At 45.9% G+C, this 22,126-nt stretch overlaps 2 protein-coding genes across 6 annotated transcripts in view; one reads left to right on the top strand and one right to left on the bottom strand.

Annotated features, from left to right (window-relative positions):
• The window catches only part of THSD1 (thrombospondin type 1 domain containing 1), a 28,165-nt gene extending 25,735 nt beyond the window's left edge, over positions 1-2,430 (top strand). For all 3 annotated transcript variants that reach the window (XM_055702893.1, XM_055702894.1, XM_055702892.1), the window contains one exon: positions 106-2,430. In XM_055702893.1, the coding sequence (XP_055558868.1) occupies positions 106-1,481 (1,376 nt within the window). In that variant the 3' untranslated portion in view covers positions 1,482-2,430. The remainder of the gene's footprint in view (positions 1-105) is intronic.
• Positions 2,431-5,109: 2,679 nt separating this feature from the next.
• Positions 5,110-15,646, bottom strand: LOC102057433 (fibrinogen-like protein 1). Of its 3 annotated transcripts, none has more exons than XM_027815887.2 (9): positions 15,421-15,646; positions 15,075-15,134; positions 13,684-13,765; positions 12,136-12,346; positions 10,879-11,038; positions 9,242-9,339; positions 9,069-9,157; positions 7,484-7,674; positions 5,110-6,465 (listed from the first exon to the last, which is right to left on the bottom strand). In XM_027815887.2, exons 3-9 carry the CDS (start codon positions 13,753-13,755, stop codon positions 6,276-6,278), a joined length of 1,011 nt encoding a protein of 336 aa, XP_027671688.1. In that variant the 5' UTR covers positions 13,756-13,765; positions 15,075-15,134; positions 15,421-15,646; the 3' UTR covers positions 5,110-6,275. The 3 variants fall into 3 exon arrangements, with proteins under 3 accessions (XP_027671688.1, XP_027671689.1, XP_005446685.1); XM_027815888.2 differs by having other exon boundaries at positions 15,086-15,134; XM_005446628.3 differs by having other exon boundaries at positions 15,086-15,646.
• Positions 15,647-22,126: the final 6,480 nt, after the last annotated feature.

Below are 22,126 nucleotides of genomic sequence, written 5' to 3'. Positions count from 1 at the left end.
CTGTATTAATTGGTTATTTTTTCTTTGCAGTAACGTATCCATCCTAAAATACCAAAGTGCTGATGGCAGTGCAACTCTGACAGACATGTGTGCTCTTTGTTACAGCTATCAGGCCTCCCACTCCACCTTCTGTCCAGCCAGGAGAGGACCAGAAAGCAAATAATATAGTCACCGTCACAGGTATCTCCCTATGCTTGTTCATCATCTTTGCCACTGTTCTCATCACCCTCTGGAGGAAGCTCTGTAGAGCTCAGAAGTGCAGCACTGCTGTCCGCCGAAACTCCGTCCATTCCCCCAGCTTCCGGAAAAACTCTGATGAGGAGAACATTTGCCAAGGCAACAAGCAGCGGGACAGTTTTGCCGAAGGAGGGGATGCCCCTGTTAACATTCCTCTGACTTACAGGCGAAGCCTCCAATTTGCCCAAGAAGATGATGCCTCTGGAAGCGAAAACTTTCAGCCAAACGCACAAAAAATAATCCCTCCGATTTTCAGCTACCGCCTGGCACAGCAGCAGCTGAAAGAGATGAAGAAGAAAGGGCTGACTGAGACCACCAAGGTGTACCATGTCTCTCAGAATCCCCTCACGGACACGGTTGTTGGTGCTACCACGATGCTTCCCCTGAGTGGGGAGAACCAAGAGGAGGCAGTGGCGAACAAATTTAGGATCAAATCTCCATTTCTGGACCAGCCAGCCAGTCAGCCCAAATTCCTGGGGGAAAGCTCTCACCCTAGGCTGGATTTTCCGTTCTCACAGGCCAATCCTGCCATGAGCCCTACTCAGACCTTAGTAAGAAGAGCTCATTTCAAGCACCAGGATAACAGAGGGGACTTACCCGAGAGGGGCTGTCACAGAAACCCGCAGTTTAGAAGAACAGCCAGTTTCCATGAAACCAAAAAGGCCAGGCCTTTCAGAGAGAGAAGTATGTCCACCCTCACCCCCCGACAGACTCCCCTCTACAACTCCAGGACCAGAACGTGGGACCAGGGTTTGGAGGACAGGACGCGGCCAAAATCGAGGAACACCAATCACACGTGTGAAAAGCTGGATCAGTCCCACAGCACTGTGCTGGGGTGCGAACCACAGGGCCACGGCACAAAGGGCCACCACAGGGCAGGTCCCCCGGTGAAGAAGCTGGACCTGATCACTGACCGCCAGCCTGCTGGTCAGGAGAAGGCAGCTGATAAGCCCGAGCTCAGCCGTAGTAAGAGGGGCCCTTCACCTAACCCCAGAGGTGCGTGGCGGAAGGAAGCGGGCTCGACTGGCAAGGATAATTCCCAGAGAGGCCCAGGCGTGAGCCCTGCCCAGTACCGAAGGGACAAGTGCCAGAGCTTCCCCTTGGACCCTGAGTTTGCCTTTTATGACAATACTACTTTTGGCTTAACGGAGGCAGAGCAGCAGATGATCGACCTCCCCGGGTATTTCGGCTCAAATGAAGAGGATGAAACAAGTACTTTAAGCATCGAGAAGCTGGTGATCTGAGTGACTCATTGCAGCCCTGCAGGAGGGGCGTGCACAGGAGAGGGTCTGCAGGGTCGGTTGGCTTCTGGTGGAAGGGGCAGCAGGAACTGCATTACCTCTGCACAGAGCAGGAGGGAATAATGCCCCAAGTCTGGCTTCTGGGAACACATTCCTTTCTAATTACTGGAAAGTGCTTCCGTGTAATTATTTTTTGTATGTATGTGTGTACAATACACACAGAATACCCTGGGAAAGCACATGTTAGTGAAGGTGTGACGCAGGAATAGCCAACAGATTTTATTGTGTAAAGCAGTCACGTTTGGTGCGTCATGCATGATGAATGCCACTGATCTAGCCTTTCTCACCTTGTGGACCATGTACTAGTAGATTATGATATCCTAAAGCATCTATTGTCCAGTATCCTAGACCATCTGTCCTAATTAGTGGATCATTGGCCATTTAGAAAACATAAACGTCAAGTTGCGAGCAGTTTTCATTGTTTTTCTGGTAGTTGTTATTGAACTGTGTTGATTCGTCATTTGTAGTTGCTCAAATAAGTCATATGGTGGTGTTTTTTTTAGCTGGTTGCATGAAAGTGCAAACAATTGATGCTGAATACTTGGACTGAACTTAAAATTGAGGAGGTGTTTTTCATCATTCAAGACTTTGATATTTTCTGTCTGCCAATATTTATGTTAAGAAAACAGTAATGTGCAAATATTTGCGGGAGATTAGTAGAAAAGGCATGATGCTGGGAGGGCAGAGAAAATTGATCATCAAATTTTAGTCCTCACAGAAATGTTAAGGCAGCATTGAAGCATCGGTAAAAGACAGTGAGAGAATTTTTGAATCACCCATCTTTTCTGTAATCATCTTTGCCTTTATTAAACTTTTAAAAAATGTAAATAACTGACAATAATACTACTACAGCAAGCTCAAAATAAATTATGAACAAAACCAGTGAACAACAGATTTATTTGATGAATACCTGTTTTGCGGACAAAAAGAAAAAATAAAGTGGCTTGACATCTGGTGATTCCTGGAGAATCATGGTGAAGTACAAAAGTTACATTGTTTTGGTTTTTTTTGTTGTGCTTTAAAACCAGAGATCACAGTTTGGTGATTACACACTGCTGCAAGTATTCAGAGCTGGGTTGAAACCCCAATTAACAACCGAGACAGAGCTCAGGCCAGTGAGAATGACTCAGAGACTTTGCTTGCCATTTGTTAGGATAACCGTCTCTTCAGGGAGTTTGCAAAGACCAAGGGAATGCTATTGGGCAAAAACAAGAAAAGAGGAGGTGCTGCCCATGGAGGATGGAGTGAAAGGAGATAGCTTCAGGCAAAGGACTGTCAGTCTTAAAACAACTCCGCCATAAGGAGCCCAACCCTACATGCCCTATAGCCTGCCTTGTGGGTGTGAGGGAAAAACTAGCATGTGCTCAGTTCTCTGGCTATCTCTCAACACTGGCTTTCTGACCAGAAAGATAGATTTCACAGGGCCACACTTTTTTTTCCCTCCAAACCAACTATTTTGAAGGAAGAGCAGCATCACTGTGCATTAGCCAGTTACCAGTGGCACCCCACTGAAGTATCCAAAGCATATGCACAGGTAACTTGACAGGCACACAGCAACAGGTCTTGCTGTGACAGCCTAGGAGGAGCAAGACACTCGGCATTTGGCTGCCAGAACGAAACCCCGCCATTTGAATGGCCTTTTTTTGATGGGTAACATTTCGCAGCTGCTGCTGGAGCGCCAGATCTGACTCGCAGGGTGATGCGAACTCCCTCTTTCCCAGGAGCTGTGCCAGCACACTGCATTGTCGGCATTCAGCCCTTTGGCCCAGCGTGGCTTTAGTACCAGCTATGCATTCCCATAAACCATCAACTTGAAATGCTGTTTAAAGCATTTGAGAACATGTCCACACTTGAAGAGTGATCCAAAGCTAATCAAATGTGATGAGTCTTTAAATTGACTTAAATGAGCTGGAAATCAGAGCTCTGAAGCAATTGCTGCTCAGGTTACTTACCACCCCTGTACTAAGGTAAACTCCACAGTGTCAAGAACATTTGCCCTGAAGCAGTGATCTGTCAGCGCTGGAGCTACAGGGCTACAATATTTACAGCTTCCATGAGCCTCTCAGCACGGGAGGCCCTGGAGAAACAGGAGATCAAATGTACAGCACAGCAACATTCAGCAAGCAGTCTCCTAACCCTCAGTGGGAGTGATCTGAGCTTGGCAGTAGCCTTCAGATCAAATAAGTTCTTAGCTAGTGGCATTTTACCCTGTTTATTAAGGTAAAGAGACTTCTGAAACACTTCCTGGGGTTTGCTGTGGGAGTTGCAGGGTCCTACACAAAGCCCTGTGACCTCTGCATATCCAAGGGGGTTCCCTGCGTGGCAGAGGAGGGGGACCCTCACTCTTAAGCCAGATGCTGCTTCCTGAAACCTTGTCTCGGGGTCGAACTGTGTTCAGAACAGCTACTGTAATGCACTACATGTACTTAGGTACATCTTGCATCTAAGGCAGCAAGGCAGACCCCTTCCCTCCCAGCCTGTCAGATCTTGGTCCCTTTCTCTCTCAGAGAAAGAGAAAAAAAAGCACCTTCACATATTCATGCTGGCTGAAGGCAGTCCAAATATAATGCCTGCCTCTCCATATTAACATAGAAGGGGGAAGAGGCTCTGTACTCTGGGCTTTACATCACTTACTGCACACTCACTGGGGAGCTGGACTGGGTAACAGTTGTCTGACCAAGCCTTGTGGACTTTTATTTCCAGCTTGATGCTCTATTATCAGATGGCTTATTGCCTGCTCAGTGAACTGGCAAACCACTAACGCTGTCTCTTTGGTGCTGTAGTTGATTTCCAGCATACAGAGTCAAGCATCACCAGTCTGTAATCTTTATCTTGCTTCCCTAGCCCTCTACTGAAGAATGGGATTGAGCATCATCTGCCAGAAGGCATTAACTTATTTCACTCGTGTTTCTCTGTGTCTTCTGCCTAGACAAAAATTGTCCTTACTGCCCTCAGCACTGCATCTGTGGCCCCACGGTTACAACATGTGCAAAGTGATTCCTTACGTTCCCAACATGCAGTTACAACCTGGCACTAAGATTTTACCATAGCAAAATAGAGAATTAGGGATCAGAAAGGAAATAGTAAGTGCTGGCTGTTCGCAGTGGTTTCTTCACAAGGGCAACCTCATTTCAGGGGCATAGTGCAAGTTTCGTTCCATGTGGGTACATGCCAATGCTTGGGAAGAGAGCAGCAGTGCAGCCTTGCCAGGGCACAGGCTTCAGGAGCATGGTTCCCTGGAGCGCTGGCCCATTGTGCTCCAGTGTTCACCTTTGCAGTCACTGGGATGTTTAGGAAGAAGTGAGAGCAGGGTTTACCTCTTGACAAAGCAGAGGAACCAAACCAAGTTTCACACTGAACCTGCACATGTTTCTGCATTTGTCCAGGACAGCTTGAGCCATGGAAATTAAACTTACCTTGCAGACCCACTCAACTATCCAGAACAGCAGGTGCAAAAGCACTAGAGTCAATGCCAAAAGAATGCATTTCTCACATTATGAGCTTTACCAAGATTTTCATCCAAATTTCTGTTCAAGTTTGTACTGTTGAAAACCAAATACAAAGTGTTAAATCCTACTCAGATGGTTTTATTTCACCCTTTATGGATATATAATACAAATTACAATATGTATGGATCTGAAAGCAAGTAAATGGAAAATAACTACCAGTTTAATACATGATTGTAAATATTATTTTTTTTTAAAAAGGCTCATTCTGCAACATGGTAGTTAAATGATTTACATCAAGCTAATATTACTGTTCATTTTTAATAGTTGTTATTAAAAACTTGTGGAAAATAAATTTTCAGTATTCCACTTCTGTCAGTCATTTGTGTTGCTCTTTCTTTCACTCCAATGAGACAATGAAGTCAGTGTGCCTTACAGTTCAACCACTTTCCACTTACTGATTCCCCTCACTCCACGAGAATGTACAAATGAATCATGACTGCATTATATGAACTCCTAAGAATATTTGTGCTTGTCTTAAATGTAGTAAAATCTGCCTAATTTTCACCTGGGGCTTAAGCCTGGTTGGCAGCGCTGTCTCTGTCTGCTTTAATGTATCACGGTCTGCTATAGAAGCGTATCTGCAGTGGGAAGCTGTTGGCAAGGAAACCCAGTGTCCACACTGTCCACGTTGTGGGGGTTTACTCTGACATAGCCTTAGCCTGGATGCACGTTAGCAACTGGAGCATGTGCATCCACTGGTTCGGTTTCACACACTCCAGAAGCATTTTGCAACTGAAGTGTGGCAATTGGGAACCATAGGGAGAGCTGCTTAAAAAAACTCTGCTGATTCAGATCAAAGCACTAGCGAAGAGACACCAGATTAATTCCAATTCCCCATCAACTTGTTGTTTCTGTTCTTAAGTTCTGGTAACTGAGCTGCGGACAGTTAAAATCAAGATGAGAAAGATCTTGAAGAGTACAAATAGCTAAAAGAACATTCTTGATCATTCAAGGTCCAGAATGCTTTTCAAAAACGCTTAGCAATGAAGTCCTGAAAATCACTGAAAAAGAAAACTGTGACTCTTCCATGACTAAGATCCATATGTTTTCCATTAAATTGTTGGCTGGCTGTGCTCAAATAACTTGCAGCATTAGCTTCAGCTCATACAAACAGGTGCAACTCCAGTTATCACAGTGCAGGTTTGTCAATTGGCAGCAGCAGAGGGCTGGCTATTAATTTACACAATTCTTTTCAGCCTGTACTTTTTTCTTTCCAAAGCAGCAGGTTTCAGCTGCCCTGACCGTTCTCACCATCTCCACTCTCGCTGTCAACAAAGAACGGAGCCCTGATTTTCATGGCCGAGTATTTTAGCGAGTACCACATCCCATGCCATGTAGACCAAACCACGCCATTGTCATGGGATCCATTGTACTTCCCTGTTCTGTAGTATCTTCCATTGAGGTTTACGGCGTGGCACCTTGTAACAATGTAGGAAAGGGAAAAAAGGGAAATTAGGTTTAGTGTGGGAAGATATTGCATCATTACAGTGAAGTACAGTTTTCACACATCATACATTTAGAAATACCAGGGCGGGATTCACTGACAAATTCAGACACCTAGATGTATCTGTCTGTACTGAACTGGTTATCTAAAGTCCTGCATTAGCCTGTGGGAATCTGGTTAATGCATTTAGTGGAACCCAGAGAAGTATGTGGGTCATCCTAACGTAGACACCTATGCTGGTCAGATAATTCAACCTGTTGACTCCTCCAAGTGTATTAACTAGGGACTCAGTTCAGTTGCCTAAACAGAGCGGTGTAGTGCCACTTAGTAGGCTGCAGCTCAAGTGTAGGCGGCTACGTATTGGCACCTAAAAATGCAGATGTCTTTTAATCAAGGTAAATCCCACTATTGATGTACATTCTTGTAGCTCTAGTGATTTCAGTTTGTATGTGATGAGGGCCTGGTCAAAGAAGGGGCTCATTCTGCACTAAAGCTGAAAAAACCTGAGAGCAGTGTGTCCAGGGCTGGTGAACCTGAGCCCCTATCTGTTGATGTGTGAGGTATGCCCAACTAGCAAACATACCATCAGGACTAACAAGGGGTAACTCACCCCCTAGACATGCTCCACAACAGAGAAATGTCCTTCATACACACTTCACCTTGCAGTGGCTACCATTGTTTTCTTTCCTGGGATATAACCCAAAGCACTTAAAGGAATTTTATTTGAGCTCTTTTCCTTCCAGGTCATTCCCCCCTGTGCATTTATTATGACCCATTTTCTTAAAATGAATGCAACTGACCTGCTTTGCTTCATAGTGAAAGAAGGAGGTTGCTTTCCTTTGAGGATCTGTAGGTCTGAACATCTTAGATTTGACTGTGTGAGGTGGCAAATGCACACAGCAACCTCCAGCTGCTGTAAGGCAGGCAAGTGCTCTCGGCTGTACAGCCACCCACACCCTATGCATCCAAGAGGAATCAACTGTTTTCCATACCTGTTAAACCACCAACCGCCCTTGTTCTCTGATGCACAGTTGCCTGCCAGGAATCGATCGTGGTCCTTGTCAGATGTGGTGAACTGCATCCCTCTGTGAGAGGCTGACCACTGATCTTCAAAATTGCTCCCACCAGACAGAGCGTCGCCAGCGTTACCAGAGTAGGTGCCAAACCATAACCTGTAATTGTCCTGCAAGAACATGTGAAACGTCTTTGTTATCAGCTCTTTCTGCCCTTCCTCCCACTTTTGAGATCAACTTTTCTCTGGCCATTGTATCCACTGTCAAAGGCAAGACTGTTGAAGTCAAGGGTGAGTTTTGGCCCCGTGCTTTAATGATCCTAGTGTAGATCAATGCGGGGTTTAAACTTCCAGAAGGGATTGCTAGTAGCTGCTGCTACAACAGGCTTCAGGCTTTGTTGTCTTTCAATAAACATTTGATGCACTATACAACAAGCTGGAAGGCTCTTCCTAGCTCATCAAGAACAACCTGGCAGAAAACTGTGCCAAGTAGTTGCCTTCATAAACTGGTCAGTTGTTCAGCTAGAATAACTCCTTAGGAATTTTGCTCTTCCAGGAACTAGAAGCCATCTGATTTCTAGCTAAATGGTCTAGTCCTGGTAGGAATACTTAGAAGAATAGTTCCATTGTGCACGGCTAACAGATCTAAGAGATGTTTGATGTAAGATGGATGATTACTTTTGTGGTGTGGGCTTTTTCCTGTCATCATATTCCACTTTTGTTTATGAAAAATAGCAGTAAGGTATTAAAATGAAGCTGTTCAAACTTTTCATAAGAAAACTAATGGCAAACTGAATGTAATGCATAAATTTCTGGAGTGGTCATGGAGTTGGAACTAGGACTGGTCCATGCAATGGAACTCATGTCCCTGGGTATTTGGGCCACTTAGGCATGGTGTGTTCAGACAGGCAAGCCTGCAAAGAACAGCACTAATACTGAGCGTGACACCGTCTAAAGCTAGAAGCAAACATGAAAATACAGGGATGTGTCTGTCTTTGGGTCTTCTGTGTCCGTAGCACCAAGTGTAGTAGTACAGGTACCTTTCTTCAAGATAGGAACTTATAACTGCTCTTCCAAAGCTTGGATTACAGTTCACTGTTTTCTTTTAAAACAAAGTAGAGTTTGTTCTGGCAATTGCCTTTTATGTGACAGCCTGAAACACTCTCCTAGGAAGCAGGAAAACAGGGTTCAGTTTCATTGCAGAGGTTCAAACCCTTGTCTCTTACCTCACAGAAGACCATGGGGCTGGAGGCAAATGAATGTGGGAATCCCTGCGCCCTGTGGCGGAGAGCTGCCCTCCGTGCAGCAGCTGAGTTAGCAAAAGAGCACACACAGAGGTGACCTGCTGGCTTGGGCACTCAGTGGTTGTGAGGAAGCAGTCCCAGGCTTAGGTCCCTGCTCCCAGGGCTGTTTGTCAAACAGCCAAACCTGGAATCCCAGGGAACCAGAGCAGGTAAGTTTTGCAACACTGTAATTACAACCCTGATACTGAAGTCTGATGCTGCATATGCAGATGCCCCAACCTCACAGACAAACCAAGCAGATCACCACTCTCAATTTCTTACCTGCTCATTTGCAAGCTGGAAATTTTCATAAACTGCATAACGTCTTTCCCCTTGCCAGTCCATCAGGTCAATCTTTAATGAGCACTCTCCTAAACACAAAGTGGTGTCTTGTTAGATGGATGAGCTATCTCACGCAAATTGGAAAGAAATCTGTGGAGGGAAAATACTTGCACCTCTAGCGAGCAGGTCATGGATGTGGTCATTGCCCAGCCAGTATTCATCATTCTTGCCCTGGAATTTCCCAAATCCCAGTTTGTAATCATCCCATTTCCTGCAGTGAGATACAAATACCAATTTCAGCGCATGAGGGAATTAGACAGTTTGTGACACTTGGCTATGGTAACAAGTAAAACTTCATCTGTATCTCTAGACATTGTTTTCTAAAAGTACCTGATCCATAGCAAGCTGAGCTGAGATTTGTCACTCCACTTTAGAAGTAAATACAGCTCACAGCTGCTTCTCCTGCTAAACCTGTGCACACACATATACTGGGATCAAACCTTCCAACTGCCAGATGCAGTGCTCACAGGTTGAGGGTGTCAGTTAGATGGAAAGGGAAAGCAGCAGCTGTCATACTGGTCTTCAGCAAAGCATCTGATACTGTTCTTCAGCAAGTCATAATTCAAATGCACTCCTGGCTGGGAACAAATATTGCAGTCTAAAATACGTGGCAATCTAAAATGTATGATGTGGTATGGTGAAGAATCAGAAATTGCATAGAAGCTGCAAGTAGAAGCTTGCAGAGGAAGTTTAAAGGAAAATATCTGTGTTTGTTTTGAGCTCCTGTTCCATTTAAATGTATTTTTTATTCATTGACTCTCACCTCTGGTTTTTTTCCAGGATTACTGTTTCAATGTGGCAACTTGTCCTTCAAAGATATATACTCACTTTTCATCACCATTCTCTGGCTTCATCTTCCTGAGAGAAATCTCCTGCTGTTACATTCTTCTCATAATTTCATTCTCTTAAAATCTGCTCTGTTATTTATGTATTATCTTTGATACTTCTATACTACCTATACAACCTGTGTACCATCATTTCCAGTTTTAGTAATCCCGTGTTTATTCCCTCCCTCATGTTATTAGGGATATTAATGTACACACTAGTCAATGCTCCTCTTCAGTATGTTTTTCGTTCACTGATGCTGAGACCTGAAGTACCATGGCTAGATGGTTACCACTCTCTGAGCAAGCCTGAGAGTCAGTTGAGGTAGCTTTGCAATGGACTGCACTCACTGTAGGAGGCACTGGACATGCCCTGAAATTGTGTGTGCTGTGATCTGCATGGGGATGTTCCTTCTTTACTGTGCTACCAGAGCGTCTCTCCTCCTGGAGGTCTCCAAGTGAAAGTCACCTCTCTGGGATTTTGCACAGAGAAAGGACAATCTGGACCAGTGGTTTGACATCTTTTTGAAATATGTTGATGAATAAATGTTACACCATGCTGAATGGAATTCCTGATACGAGAACAGGTAATAGGTTCAACAGATCTCAGTCTATGAACTGACAGCAGATACCTGCCAATTCGGAGCCTTCGGCTATCTCCAATAATGATAAAACAAGTATGTACACACGTACACACTTACTCAAATGCAGAGAAGCCATGGAAAAGCCTTTGTAGGTCCATTTTGAAAATGGCCTCCTGCTACAAACCTGTAGCACCAGGTTGTCCTAATGCAGAATTATCATTGCTAAAGTATAGCGTAGCATACCCTGCTTCTCAAACGCAGGGTTTTGCCAGGCAGTGGGACCGGGGCTGGGAGCTGGAGACCTGGCTGCAAGCCCTGTTGATGCAACCACAATGCACCCACCTGTTGAAATTCTCCTTGCCGTTACTCCGCCGCTGAATGACGGTCCACCCCCCCCCATCAGACATGTCACAGTATGCCAGGAAAGGCTCTCGGTCTGCTCTGGGCCTTATCCGGTAGTAGCCGGTTTTGGCCTTCTGACGATTATACACTGCGGAGCAATCTAGGGCAGAACAGTATGGGTTTGTTATATGGGGAGGGGGGAAAGCAAAGGGGTACGTGCAGCCAAGGGAAGGCATCACTGAGGGGCTGTATGGGACAAGGACACTTGGCCAGCCTGCGGATGGCCCTGCAAGCCCTGCAAAGCCAAAGCAAATGGCTCAGTAAGGTAGTAGCAACGCTGGTTTGCCAACTGCTGGGCTTGACATAGGGTAGCAAAGCTTGAGAGCCTTTACAGCCATGCCCTCTGAGGGAGTCACTCCCAAATCTTTGGTGAGGTACGGGGTGGCTGCAGCTTAGGCTGGGGCCATAGCATGGGAGCAGCGCTGGACAGGCATTGGCTCTGTCAGCAAGATCAGTTGCAGGGAAACTGATTTCCGTGTGGAAGGTAATCTCAGCTGTACTTCAGGTTGGATTGGGGCCTGAAATCTCTACTGGAAGGGGCTAAGCTCCTGTGACCAGCTCCATCAGGGCTGTATCAGGAGAATGCCTCACACTTTCAATGCAATGCCCAGGAAGGGTAAAATCTTGGCCACAGGCCACGATTCCAGTTATGACCATGTTCTTAAACTGACACCAGGGAAGCGGGTATGCATGCCCACTGCTGTGCTGCAGAGGTGGTGGAGTAGCTGAGGAGCAAGGAGGCTGCGCTCTTCAAAACAGGTTTCAGTGCCCACAGCTGAGCTAGGCACTCTGGGCTCCCATAAGTCACTCGGGGAAAATGAGCTTTTCAAGAGCAAGACCCATCTCTTCCTAAAGGAGATGTCTAAAGTAGGCCTGATGGAAAACATCTGAGAGGAGCCTGTTCCTCTGTGCACCAGAGTCCCAGGTGAGAAGCTCATCTGCAGGTGTCTGCGTTGTACCTGGGCAGTAGCTGCCTAAAGCTGGCCCAGCTGACTGGCTCTGGGGGATGTCTGCTGGTACCAGGGCAGCCAGTCTGCCCCCCTCCTTCTCATGTATCTGACTGCATTTAAAAACACAATCCACCTTTACACATTCTATAACTTTAAGCAGAAATAAAATATGACGCATGGGACACTGCAGGGAGAAACAAACATTATGGCAAGCTGAAATTTCCACACACACCACTGCAAACTGTACCTTGGTCATAGACTATCAAATTTCCACTGGTCGTGGGTAAGAGCATCTCATGCTGCACGCTCCTGTTGCCTGAAAACAGCCCGCTTTTTGTTCTGTGGTAAGTGTTCTCCAGGATGTCCTTCAGTTGCAGTTCATATAAGTAAAGCAAGTCTTGAAGCTGGTTTAACCTTTTTCTTAATTTATTATTGTCTAGGAGGCAGATATCTTTTTCCTGTGGAGAAAATAAAACAAAAATCCCCACACTTAAGTCACTGGTGAAATCAGAGAGGCAGAGAGAAGGAGTATCTGCCTCCTCTTGACCCTAACATGTCCCACTGCCTCTGCAGATCAAGACCATTCCATGGCGGTTCCTTCCTAAGATACACAAACCATGCTGTTGTGGGCTGTTGAGTTGAACCCAGTGGAAATGAGTTTTCTACAATGATCTTGCCACTGCTCAGAGCATCCCAGAATATGGTCAGATATGTAGAAAATTACTCTGGACAAAAAGTCATTCATTTTGACTCCCATTTAATGAACTCAAGGGGAGTGTTTGGAAGTTGTGAAAATGCTCAGGGTAATAAGAGGGGGGAAACTCAGTTCTTGCACTGCAGCCAGGCCAAACCAGCAAGGTTCCAGAATCATCTTTATGTAAAACTGGAAGATAAAAGGCTGATATTTGACACAAATGAGCTGAAAGCAGTGAGCCTACAGTGGTATAACTTCAAAGCTACGTTACCATAACCAAGAATCTGACACACACTGGCTGGGATAAACATTTTCAGCCGCAGTCTAGTGTGCAGCTGGTGTTATTCCATTAAAAACACAACAAAACAGAGCAAAATCTCTTCCAAGACAACCAAGGAAACCTGTGCAATAAGAATAATTGGCTATTTTAACCCTGAGCAAGCTGGCTTGAGTGATACCAGGTCAGAACCGGTACTAGGTACAAGCAAAACAAGCAGTTGCCCATGACAGCAGACTGCTGAGTGTGATCAAACATGGCCATCCAGCTGCCTCTTCCTTCTCCTAGGCCTGTTGGTTTTCCTCCACAGAGGAGCATTTCCAGGCTGGAGGCACACAGGGACCTGCTGCAGACAGCCCTTATCTCACTGGACTCTCCTTGCCAAGTTCTGTACCCTGTTGGGATGGCCCAAGAGAAATTTACTCATCAGAAGAGTACAGGTTGCCTCAGATCATGCCTACCTCATCTTCCCCTTACTGCTTTTTAAATCACATTGAATAAATGAAGGCAGTTTTCCCTGAGGGAATGGAGTAGAATATTTCTTCACTGGCCATAAAATTACTTTCTTTTTTTAAAGGGCTTTTGTTATTGTTGTTCATAACTCTTGGCAATATCAGTCTAGTCACCCAGAGAGCTGCACAGCCCCTTGTGTGCAAACTATTCTATTATCAGGACAAGAGTGACCCTCCTTTAGCTGCAGGCAGATGCCTTTTTGCTCTGCTCTTGCAGGTCTCCATCCCTCTTCTGTGGATGCACCTATCTCTACATGGCTGGGAATCATAAACCACTGAGAGGTTGTACAGACACCAGTAAAAGATACGCACTGAAAACCTGGGTGCAGGCGAGCCGAAGCTGACCAGAAGGAGCAGCAGCAGCAAACGCATCATCACACTCATTTCTTTTGACCTGAAAAGAAGCATTGACAGGCTGCACTGGAGGTTTCTTTAGTTCCTCTCACAACTTAGTCCCCCCTCACAATCACGTTTAATTCCCCAGAAAAATGTTGCAGGATTTAAGGAGGTTGCTTGAAACTACAGGAAGGAGAAAAACAGGTAAAAGATGCGTGTTAGGGGGAAGCTGAAGCACCAGTGCAGTGTGCTGAGAGGGATATTGAGGTTTAGGTCCAAGCTCCTGCTTCCCTGGAGAAATAAATACCTAGCGTAACTCCCCGGCAGCCTCTGCCCCTTCTCCTGAGTGCCCACGCAGATGGGAAGTTACTCAGCAATTACACCTCCTTGGAGCACTCCTTGCCAAACTGGTTGGCCAAAACCACACAGTCCTTGCTCAGTCCAAACTCCACAAAGCTAAGAGGAATTTTGCCTCTTGAGTGACTGTAGGCATTGCCCCCCCTCAGTCCATGGAGCAGTCTGTCAGGATGGGATTACCTTAGAGGCCGACATCAGAAGTCACACATGGGACTGAGTGGGCATGGGATAGTTTTTGCTTGGATTTCGGTGGAAGAGATCTCTGCTGCTGACCTGCCTGAGCACACAGATGGCTTCAGTTGGAGAGCCTCGGCTAGAAAAAGTGCTAAGCAAATGACACTGGGAACATGCAGCTGAACGTGAGTGAACAGTACAAATTGTTTGCAGTGTGGTTGCACGGTGCTTTAGAAAAAATACATCAAAGAAATCAGAATTAAAAAAATCTGAAAAATCAGCTAAAATCGGCTCCCCCGCTTCACATCTGGAAGTGCTGCAGAAACTTGGCTACCCAGCTTTCCACTCTGAGCAACAAGCTTTGTTTCAGCTACAGCTCTATTAGCACCCCTGCAGCAGCTGATGCTGGGGCTGCTTCCAGAGCCAGCGAAGCTGCTGTGACGGGGGAGCCATCCCCCAAGCCAGGCAGGTAGTGCCCAAAGCAAGCCAAGAGAAGAAGTGCCCCATGGAAGTCACCCATAAAAGGTGTCGTGCAGGTGGGTGCCCCAGCACACAGCATTCTTTCAGCTCATAGAGAGGAGTTCAGTGTTGCAGCAGGGGACTCCCCTATCTGTGACTGCTGGTGCTGTTCACCCACACCGCCCCACAGCCATGCTGGGGCTGCAGCACTGGTGCCGAGGTCAGAATCAGGCCCCATGCGGTGCATGTGGTGGAGTCAAAAAGTTAGCAGGAAGGATGGGTTTGAGCCACAGCTCCTGACAACCAGACAGTGCAGACGGGAGGGAAAGCAAGCAACTTCATCTATGCCTTAATCAACACACATGAAATGCACATACCTGTAAGTCACCTTTCCTTCAGACCTCCTCCTGATGAGATTATCTCCCTTAAAAAGTCAACTGCAAAAGAAAGTGATCATAAACCTGGCTGCATTTCTAGAGGTTGATGAGATTTTTCCCCTCCAGATGGCTCACATCAAGGGTGCAGACGAAGAACGTTTCACAGCACTAGACAGTTCCACAGAAGACGCTCACAGCTCCTCGTGTGAAAGTTACCCATAACTCGGGGTAATCTGTTGGTACCCAATACTCATCCTCTTGCTTCCCAGTAAGAATAAACAACAGGTCTCTGTCAGCAGTGCTCTCCAAAGCAGAGGGGCTCTGCTGGTTGCGTACCATTACCCACCTTATTTGACTAGGAAGCTCAAACAAGACAGACTTCTTTAAGCATTTACATGAATCACTCAGACTAATGCTCCCTGTGGGAGTTTCATCTCATGTTTGATACAGCCAGGCTTATTTCAGTAAGTCCTGCAAGGTGGAAATAACACAGCTTTTCCATTCAGCATTCCCTTTGCTGTTTAATCTGGTTTATATGTAAAGGCACAGCACAGCTGTAACGCCAAAGGAGCTGCAAATCTGAAGTGAGAAGAGAATGGGGGTGGGGGCGGGGGGGGTGGGAGCGGTATTAAGCAAGATTTGCTATTCCACTGAAATCTCAGGAGGTTTGCAGTTGTGTAACTCTCCTCTGAGCTGGTTGATTAGATTTGCTAGTTAACATAAACAAGGACATTCGTGGAAGAGAGAAAAAATAACCCAAACAAACTGATGGGTGCCTCCCTTTGCATTATAGCCAAGGAATTACAGATTATTTAAAAGAAAACAGCAGGAATGTTCCATTTCAGTGTGCTGTGTTCAGAGGAGAAACTGTGAGGACAAAAGACAAGGCATATAAGCCCACAGTAAACTTCTGTGTTACCCTTCAGGAAAGCAGGACAGTCCAGCTTTTATCAACTACAGTGATGCTGTTTATTTCTTAAAAACTACATTCTTCCTCTCCCACAAGAACACTGACCCATTTCACTGCCAAAGGATTACGTAAACAGCGCTCTTCTTCTCACTTGCTCTCTACCCCTAGTTTTAGGCTGGTTTTGGCAGCTGTGAAATGAGTGAAACGTCTCCTCTCCTCGTTAGTGGGTACTCAGCTCTTTCTCCCACTACTTCAGCCAGGGACTACAGCCAACAGCAGGGTGCTGGGGTACCACACACCTGAGCACAGGGGGCTGCACACCATCCCCCGGCACCTTCATCCACAGCAGCATCTCTTTCTCAGCTGGAGCCAGCCAGCCAGGGCTTGAGATGCTGCACACCAGTTTGTGCTCTTGCCTAGATGGCGAACATTCTCCTCGGCCTGCGAGCACCTCCAGGTCCCAGATGGGATTGGTGACGGGCCCAGGTCCGTGGTGGCAGTGTTGGAGTCTCGGTACGGGCAGCGTGAGCAGCCCTCACAGCCATCTGCAGGGCTGTAAGGCCAGGAGCATCGGGCCCCACGTCTCTAAGTCCTGCTGGTCCCTGGGTGGGAAGAGGCAGTGGAGCTGCAGTCTCCGCGGGACTCACATGTCTGTTATGTGACTGCAGCTTTGCAGGAGCAGGACACAAACTCCCACCCTCCTTCAGGAGCAAACACCTCTCAGGGGCAAGACATCTGGGGCACTCGCACACTGTCTCTAGGACTCCGTCAGTGTTAGCCTCACCAAAGTCTGCATGTGAAAAAGTCAGTCAGCTAGAACATGTTTCTTGCATACCTGCTTCTCAATTAATTTATTTTCCCAGGCTAGATGAAGTTTTAGGAATACCTGAAGTACAAGAGAGGGATTGTCATGAGGCTGAGTTCACGTGAGGTGGGTCTAGCAGGAGGGTGCATTCATGTACTGCTCCACTGGCCCAGAGCTAAAATAATCAAGTCATTGTAAAGAATGTGGACACTGTGTGATCCCTGTTGTTGTTTCCTCACAGATGTTGAAATCCCTAGGCAATGTGACTGTAAATGGTCTTCTTTTTTTACCCTGGAATACATACGCTTCACACATATTCTGCAGTGCAAATTTCTTTTTAGTTACTTGGAAGGAGATCAAATTCCCTCTTCTTAAGATACTCGGTGATCTTGTCAACAAATAATAGCAGTTTCAGTAACTAAAAACCTCCCCGCCCTGCTCTCGTCCACCCTCCTTCCAGCAAAAGTATGTAGGTGCTGAATAACAGTCATAAAACGCCTATTATTCACACATTAAATGCACAGCCAGCACAGGAAGAATGCAAACTGCTGGATAAATGTGAATGAAGAGGGCGGCTGTGGGGCAGCTCTTAATACTCCTACAGTCGCAGGGCACTGGGCTTTCCCAGAAAGAATGGCTTGGGATGAAGACACGAAGATGACACCTGATGAACATTCACTCCCCCAGTGCCCCGTGGGACATCACTGCAGCTGGAAGACAGTGGTGGCACCTCAAAACTCTTCCAAGACCAGTTCCTCGTGGTTTGTTTGTTGTTAAAGAGGGAAGGGAAGAAATGAGGCAGACGGCTTCAGACTCCGAAGGAGGTGCAGAGACCTGAGGTTTTCCCAGCAAGAGTCTGCCTGCCTACCTGTGCCCTAGGAAAATTCAGAGCAGTCTGGAGTTGGCTCCAAGAAAAACAGCTCATTTGCACTGAATCCAGGTGCTTTATGCATTTGCCATTACTTTTATACTTCTCTGTCACATCCCACCTTCTACGAACGGACATGCTGCTCACTGGGAGAGACTGCGGACCTGGGTCCTCTGCAGGCACTGCAAGTGTGGAGGTACCAGGGGCCTGCAGGTTCTTGATTTGTGAGCTACTATACCTCTTCTGGAGGAGTATGGGCTGCCGATTTTTTAAAAATAAAATTATGGTATGAGATCTGAAACTTTTTTTTTAAATCTAACAATAAAGGGTTTCATCAAAAGTAGGATAAACTTAAAAGGTCAGCATGACATCAGCCACCATAGTTTCAATCTTCTAAATAACCAAAACCAGCATATGCGCATTTAGCACCTGTGGTTTGCTAGCAAAGAGGAACCACAGAAATCTGTGTACAAAGAATGGTAGCAGACGTTAAACATGCTAGACTTGAATGTTTTGATAACGTTCAAAGAGCAAAAACATAATACAGCCTAACTAATGAGTCTGCATGCAGCCTGTAACCATCTAATGGGTTGACACAACAAATGTAATTAGTTTATAAGTTCCTGAGGGCAAGCACAGGTCCAAGCAGTCCCACATACATGAGGAATAGCTGTACCAGAGGGAATTAGTCACAAAGCCAGAGGGAGTATGTGCATTATCTGTGTGATCTTCTACCTACCTCAGGTCAGGGAACTCTCCTGACCTAATTCACTCCCATTTGAATGGGAGCATCTCTTTGAGAAAAGATATTTTGGTGTAAAATAACCAGGGCTGAAGAACCAGCCACAGACCTTAGCATGCTTTTCCACTGCTTAATTACCTGCATTGTTAATTATTATCGTTTCTTGCTCTGACTCTGAATTTGCCAAGTGTCATCCTGCAGGCTGTTAATCTCATAATGCCTTACTCTGCAAAGGGGAAGAGCACTCTCCTGCCAAATGTCTTTTTCTCTGCTTAAGGCTAGGTCCAAGTACAGAGAAGCTGTGTGTCTGCCCTTGGCTGGGAACCCTACTTTGGCTGCAGGCATGCGTGCTGGGGGTTCATGGGGTGAGGAGTTGTGTGGAGCTTGTCCAAGGCAAGGCTGGGCACCAGAGCACAAGTGTATGGAAGAGCGCTAGTGGGCCGGGCACTTGGCTGGCATGGGGAAGGAGGAAGGACAAGAATAAGTTCTGCTCCTGCAGTGATTTCATTCATGGTTGTTCAATGCAGAGCGCGTACATAAAGGTGAGAAGAGCTGTGGGTGGTGTATGGCAGTGTGTGGCGGAGGGGGTCTCACTGGGCTTGTTGAGGGCTCCAGGGACTGCAGTACTCCTCTGCCTAGATTTGGGATCCTCATCCTCCACAGCCAGAGCAAGCAGCAGAGAGAAATAGCCAGAACAATCCAGGGCAAGCACAGGAGCAGAACTATGGGTTCTGGGCGATCTCTGCAGCCTCGCAGAGAGATGTCCAAGCAGTTTAATTGCCTCTAAGGTTAGGCAGCTGCTGAACAAGTACCTTTCTAGATCGAAATTTCAAAGCTTTAAGTCTGCTTACACCCCTTTTTGAACACCTAGACCTTTTTCCAGATCCAGCCCTGACTAACTGTAATCAAGTCACTCCTTATCTTTCCTTTCAGAAGATGGACAGCTTTGAGCTACTCAACCCAGGTGTTATGAGGTGCACTTCACAGCCTTTTACTCATGTCATGGCTCTTTCTTCTGGAGTTGTTACCAGCACTGGAGACCTGAGAGCTCTGGAGCCAAGTAAAGAGCTCAAGCAATATTTCCAACGCATGTTTGTGGATCCAGGGATCTTGTTATTCCTTTTGCCACAGAGCCACATGCCATAATCACCTATGGCTGGCTACTCCCTACCGCTACCCCAGGATTTTTTAGTTACCTGTTTTCGTAATAGTTGCTGATTCTCCGAGTCTGACCTGCCATGGTCTTTCTCCCCACAGTGAGGATGACTGTGACTCGCAACATGAGAAGTAAGTCAAGAAATGCTTGCAAGCTTTTTGACATGTACACATATATGCCATGCAGGTGGAAGGTGCCTTGCAGTGACAGTTGGTGGGATTATAAGTAGACCAAGGATTTTTTTTTTAAAGGTGTTGCATGGTCCTTCAGGTACCAAAGGCTGAAAAGCACCATCGTGAGTCTTTTGTTCTGAGATTGACAGTGGACATATGGAAAAGCACGTTGCTCACTCATCTGAACTTAACAGATGTTACAATTTACTCAGTGCTAGGCAGCTGTTCTTCAATTACGACCACTTTTCCAACCTCTGTGTCAGCTGCAAACTTCATCATTCGAGATTTTATTCTGTGTATGGTTTAAAACAAAACAACACAACATTAAACAGCATAAGACAACACCCAATCCCTGCAGAACCTCTCTGGAAAGGAACTACTTATGGATGGTCCCCCTTTTAGTTATTTTAAGACAAGTGTGCTGGGTTTTCGCCAATGTGAACCAGATTGAGTTTATATTCTTTTGCCTCTCTAATCAAAGTGATTTTCTAGCCAGACAGTTGCTTACAGAAGGAAAAAAATACTTTTATTTTAACAGTAAAACTTGTCATCTTGTTTTAGAAATACAAATTTTCTTGACAGGAACTATTTTCCCTCATCCCATGTTGGCATTAATAATTTGCATATTATCATCACCATCATCATCATCATCATCATCATTATTATTATTATTATTATTATTACCACCATAATCATCATCACCATCACTGCTAATCTTCTTTAATATTTTATTAGCTGAAACCTCTGTTTGGTCTGCTCTCATTTCATCTGGGACCAAAGCCAAGCTGACAGATCTATCATCATCAGGTCTTATGATCTACCTGCTTTTAATATTGTCAGAGGACCAATTTTTTCCCCACTTCGCTCCATATTTCTTCTATCCTAAGACTTAATAAAAATATAATCATTCTTGACCATCTCTCTTAAAAGTATCAGATGTAAATGAGACATACATGCCAATTTTAAAATCTTTCAAGTTAAGAGATTCTGTTTACTACCCTCTCTGTTATTTTTGGAATGTAAAGTATGTCATCACCCCTCTGAGATATGCATACTTCATCCTGCTCTCTAGCCAGTATGAGACTGGATTATTTACTAAAATATTTCAATCTTTTCTGTATTTTGTTGACAAATCCTCTATTTTACATGATGAATAATTGTCAAGGGATCAGAACTGGATCTGAGGGGCTTTAAAATGTCAGTATCATGAATTAACCAGCAAAATATTTGCAGTGCTTCCTTTTTATTTTTAGGCTTATCAACCTGGGGTCTTGTTCATATGCTTTTCTCTACCAGCTGAGAACTAGAAATTTAATTTTATTAATAAAAAAAGGTGGGGTTTTTTATTTTAGTCATCTGAGTCCAGAAGTTAGGCTTTGAAGAAAATAGATCAACCACTAGGAAACTCATGATGACGCATGAGAGCTGGCAGATCTTCTACAGCATCACCAATGCTGTAAGATTAGCAACACTGAAAGGAACAGTGATGGTGTTACCACTGGGATGTCTACCTATTTCATGAAAAAAGGGAAGAACTGTTTTTACTTTCTAAGTGCATCTGCAGCCTCTAGCAAGCTGGTTCATTTAGGGCCCTGGCGTTCAGCCTGTATGCCAAACTGGAAGCCTCCCGCCTCCAGCTCTCCTTTGACTGGTCATTACAGGTTGTCCTGTGGAAAGTCCACTTCAATACCCAAACCGCCTTTACAGTCTGGTGCTTGCCAGAGCCCAGGACAGGGGAAACCAGACCTCTGTGTTTCTATACTATTCTCTGATATGGTCATCCCCGTGCAGGTGCTGCACAGGCAACAGCTGCTTCTGACAGTGACTCACAGGATACCCACACAGTCCACAGGATAAAGGCTGTACACGCACATGTACATTTTTTTTTTCAGAATTAAGAGAAAATTAATCGAATGTTTCTTCTCATCATCCAGCTTAGTTTCCATCCATGTTTAGCCGCTTCTAAAATACAGAATTATCTGAGCACAGCAAACACCTTTAGCTCGTTGCTCGCTATCACTGTCTGTACTAGCTACTCACCCATATATTTATATATATCTGACAGGCTTGAAAGGGAAACTGTCCATGTAGCTTGTTGCCCAGGCATGCTCCTTGTTCTCAGCGTTCATCCTAAGGATTTTCCTTCTTTTGGGCAAGGGGCATCCCGCAAGGCTCCTGCCACGGCTGACCCTCACGCAGCCCTGCTCCAGCCACAGCCGCCGCGAGCAGCCTCACAAGCTCTCCTTGAGCGCCCCCTGCTGTCGGCCGCCCAGCAGGACCCTCCCCGCCACGCAGGACCCCCCCCCGCCACGCAGGACCCTCCCCGCCCCGCAGGACCCCCCCCGCCACGCAGGACCCCCCCCGCCACGCAGGATCCCCCACCCCGCCCCGCAGGACC

The sequence above is a fragment of the Falco cherrug genome, chromosome 2 (genome assembly GCF_023634085.1).
Source record: "Falco cherrug isolate bFalChe1 chromosome 2, bFalChe1.pri, whole genome shotgun sequence".
Taxonomy (NCBI): domain Eukaryota; kingdom Metazoa; phylum Chordata; class Aves; order Falconiformes; family Falconidae; genus Falco; species Falco cherrug.
The sequence above is the reverse complement of the archived record's forward strand: the minus strand, read 5'-3'. Positions and strand labels throughout refer to the sequence as shown.

Coding starts and splice junctions, on each gene's coding strand:
- LOC102057433 (XM_005446628.3), bottom strand. CDS start 13,755: ATGAGTGTGATGATGCGTTTGCTGCTGCTGCTCCTTCTGGTCAGCTTC. Junction 9,340..10,878: donor GGCAAGGAGAATTTCAACAG/GTGGGTGCATTG, acceptor ATCTCACTGCAG/GAAATGGGATGATTACAAAC. Junction 7,675..9,068: donor TCCAGCTTGCAAATGAGCAG/GTAAGAAATTGA, acceptor ATGTTCTTGCAG/GACAATTACAGGTTATGGTT.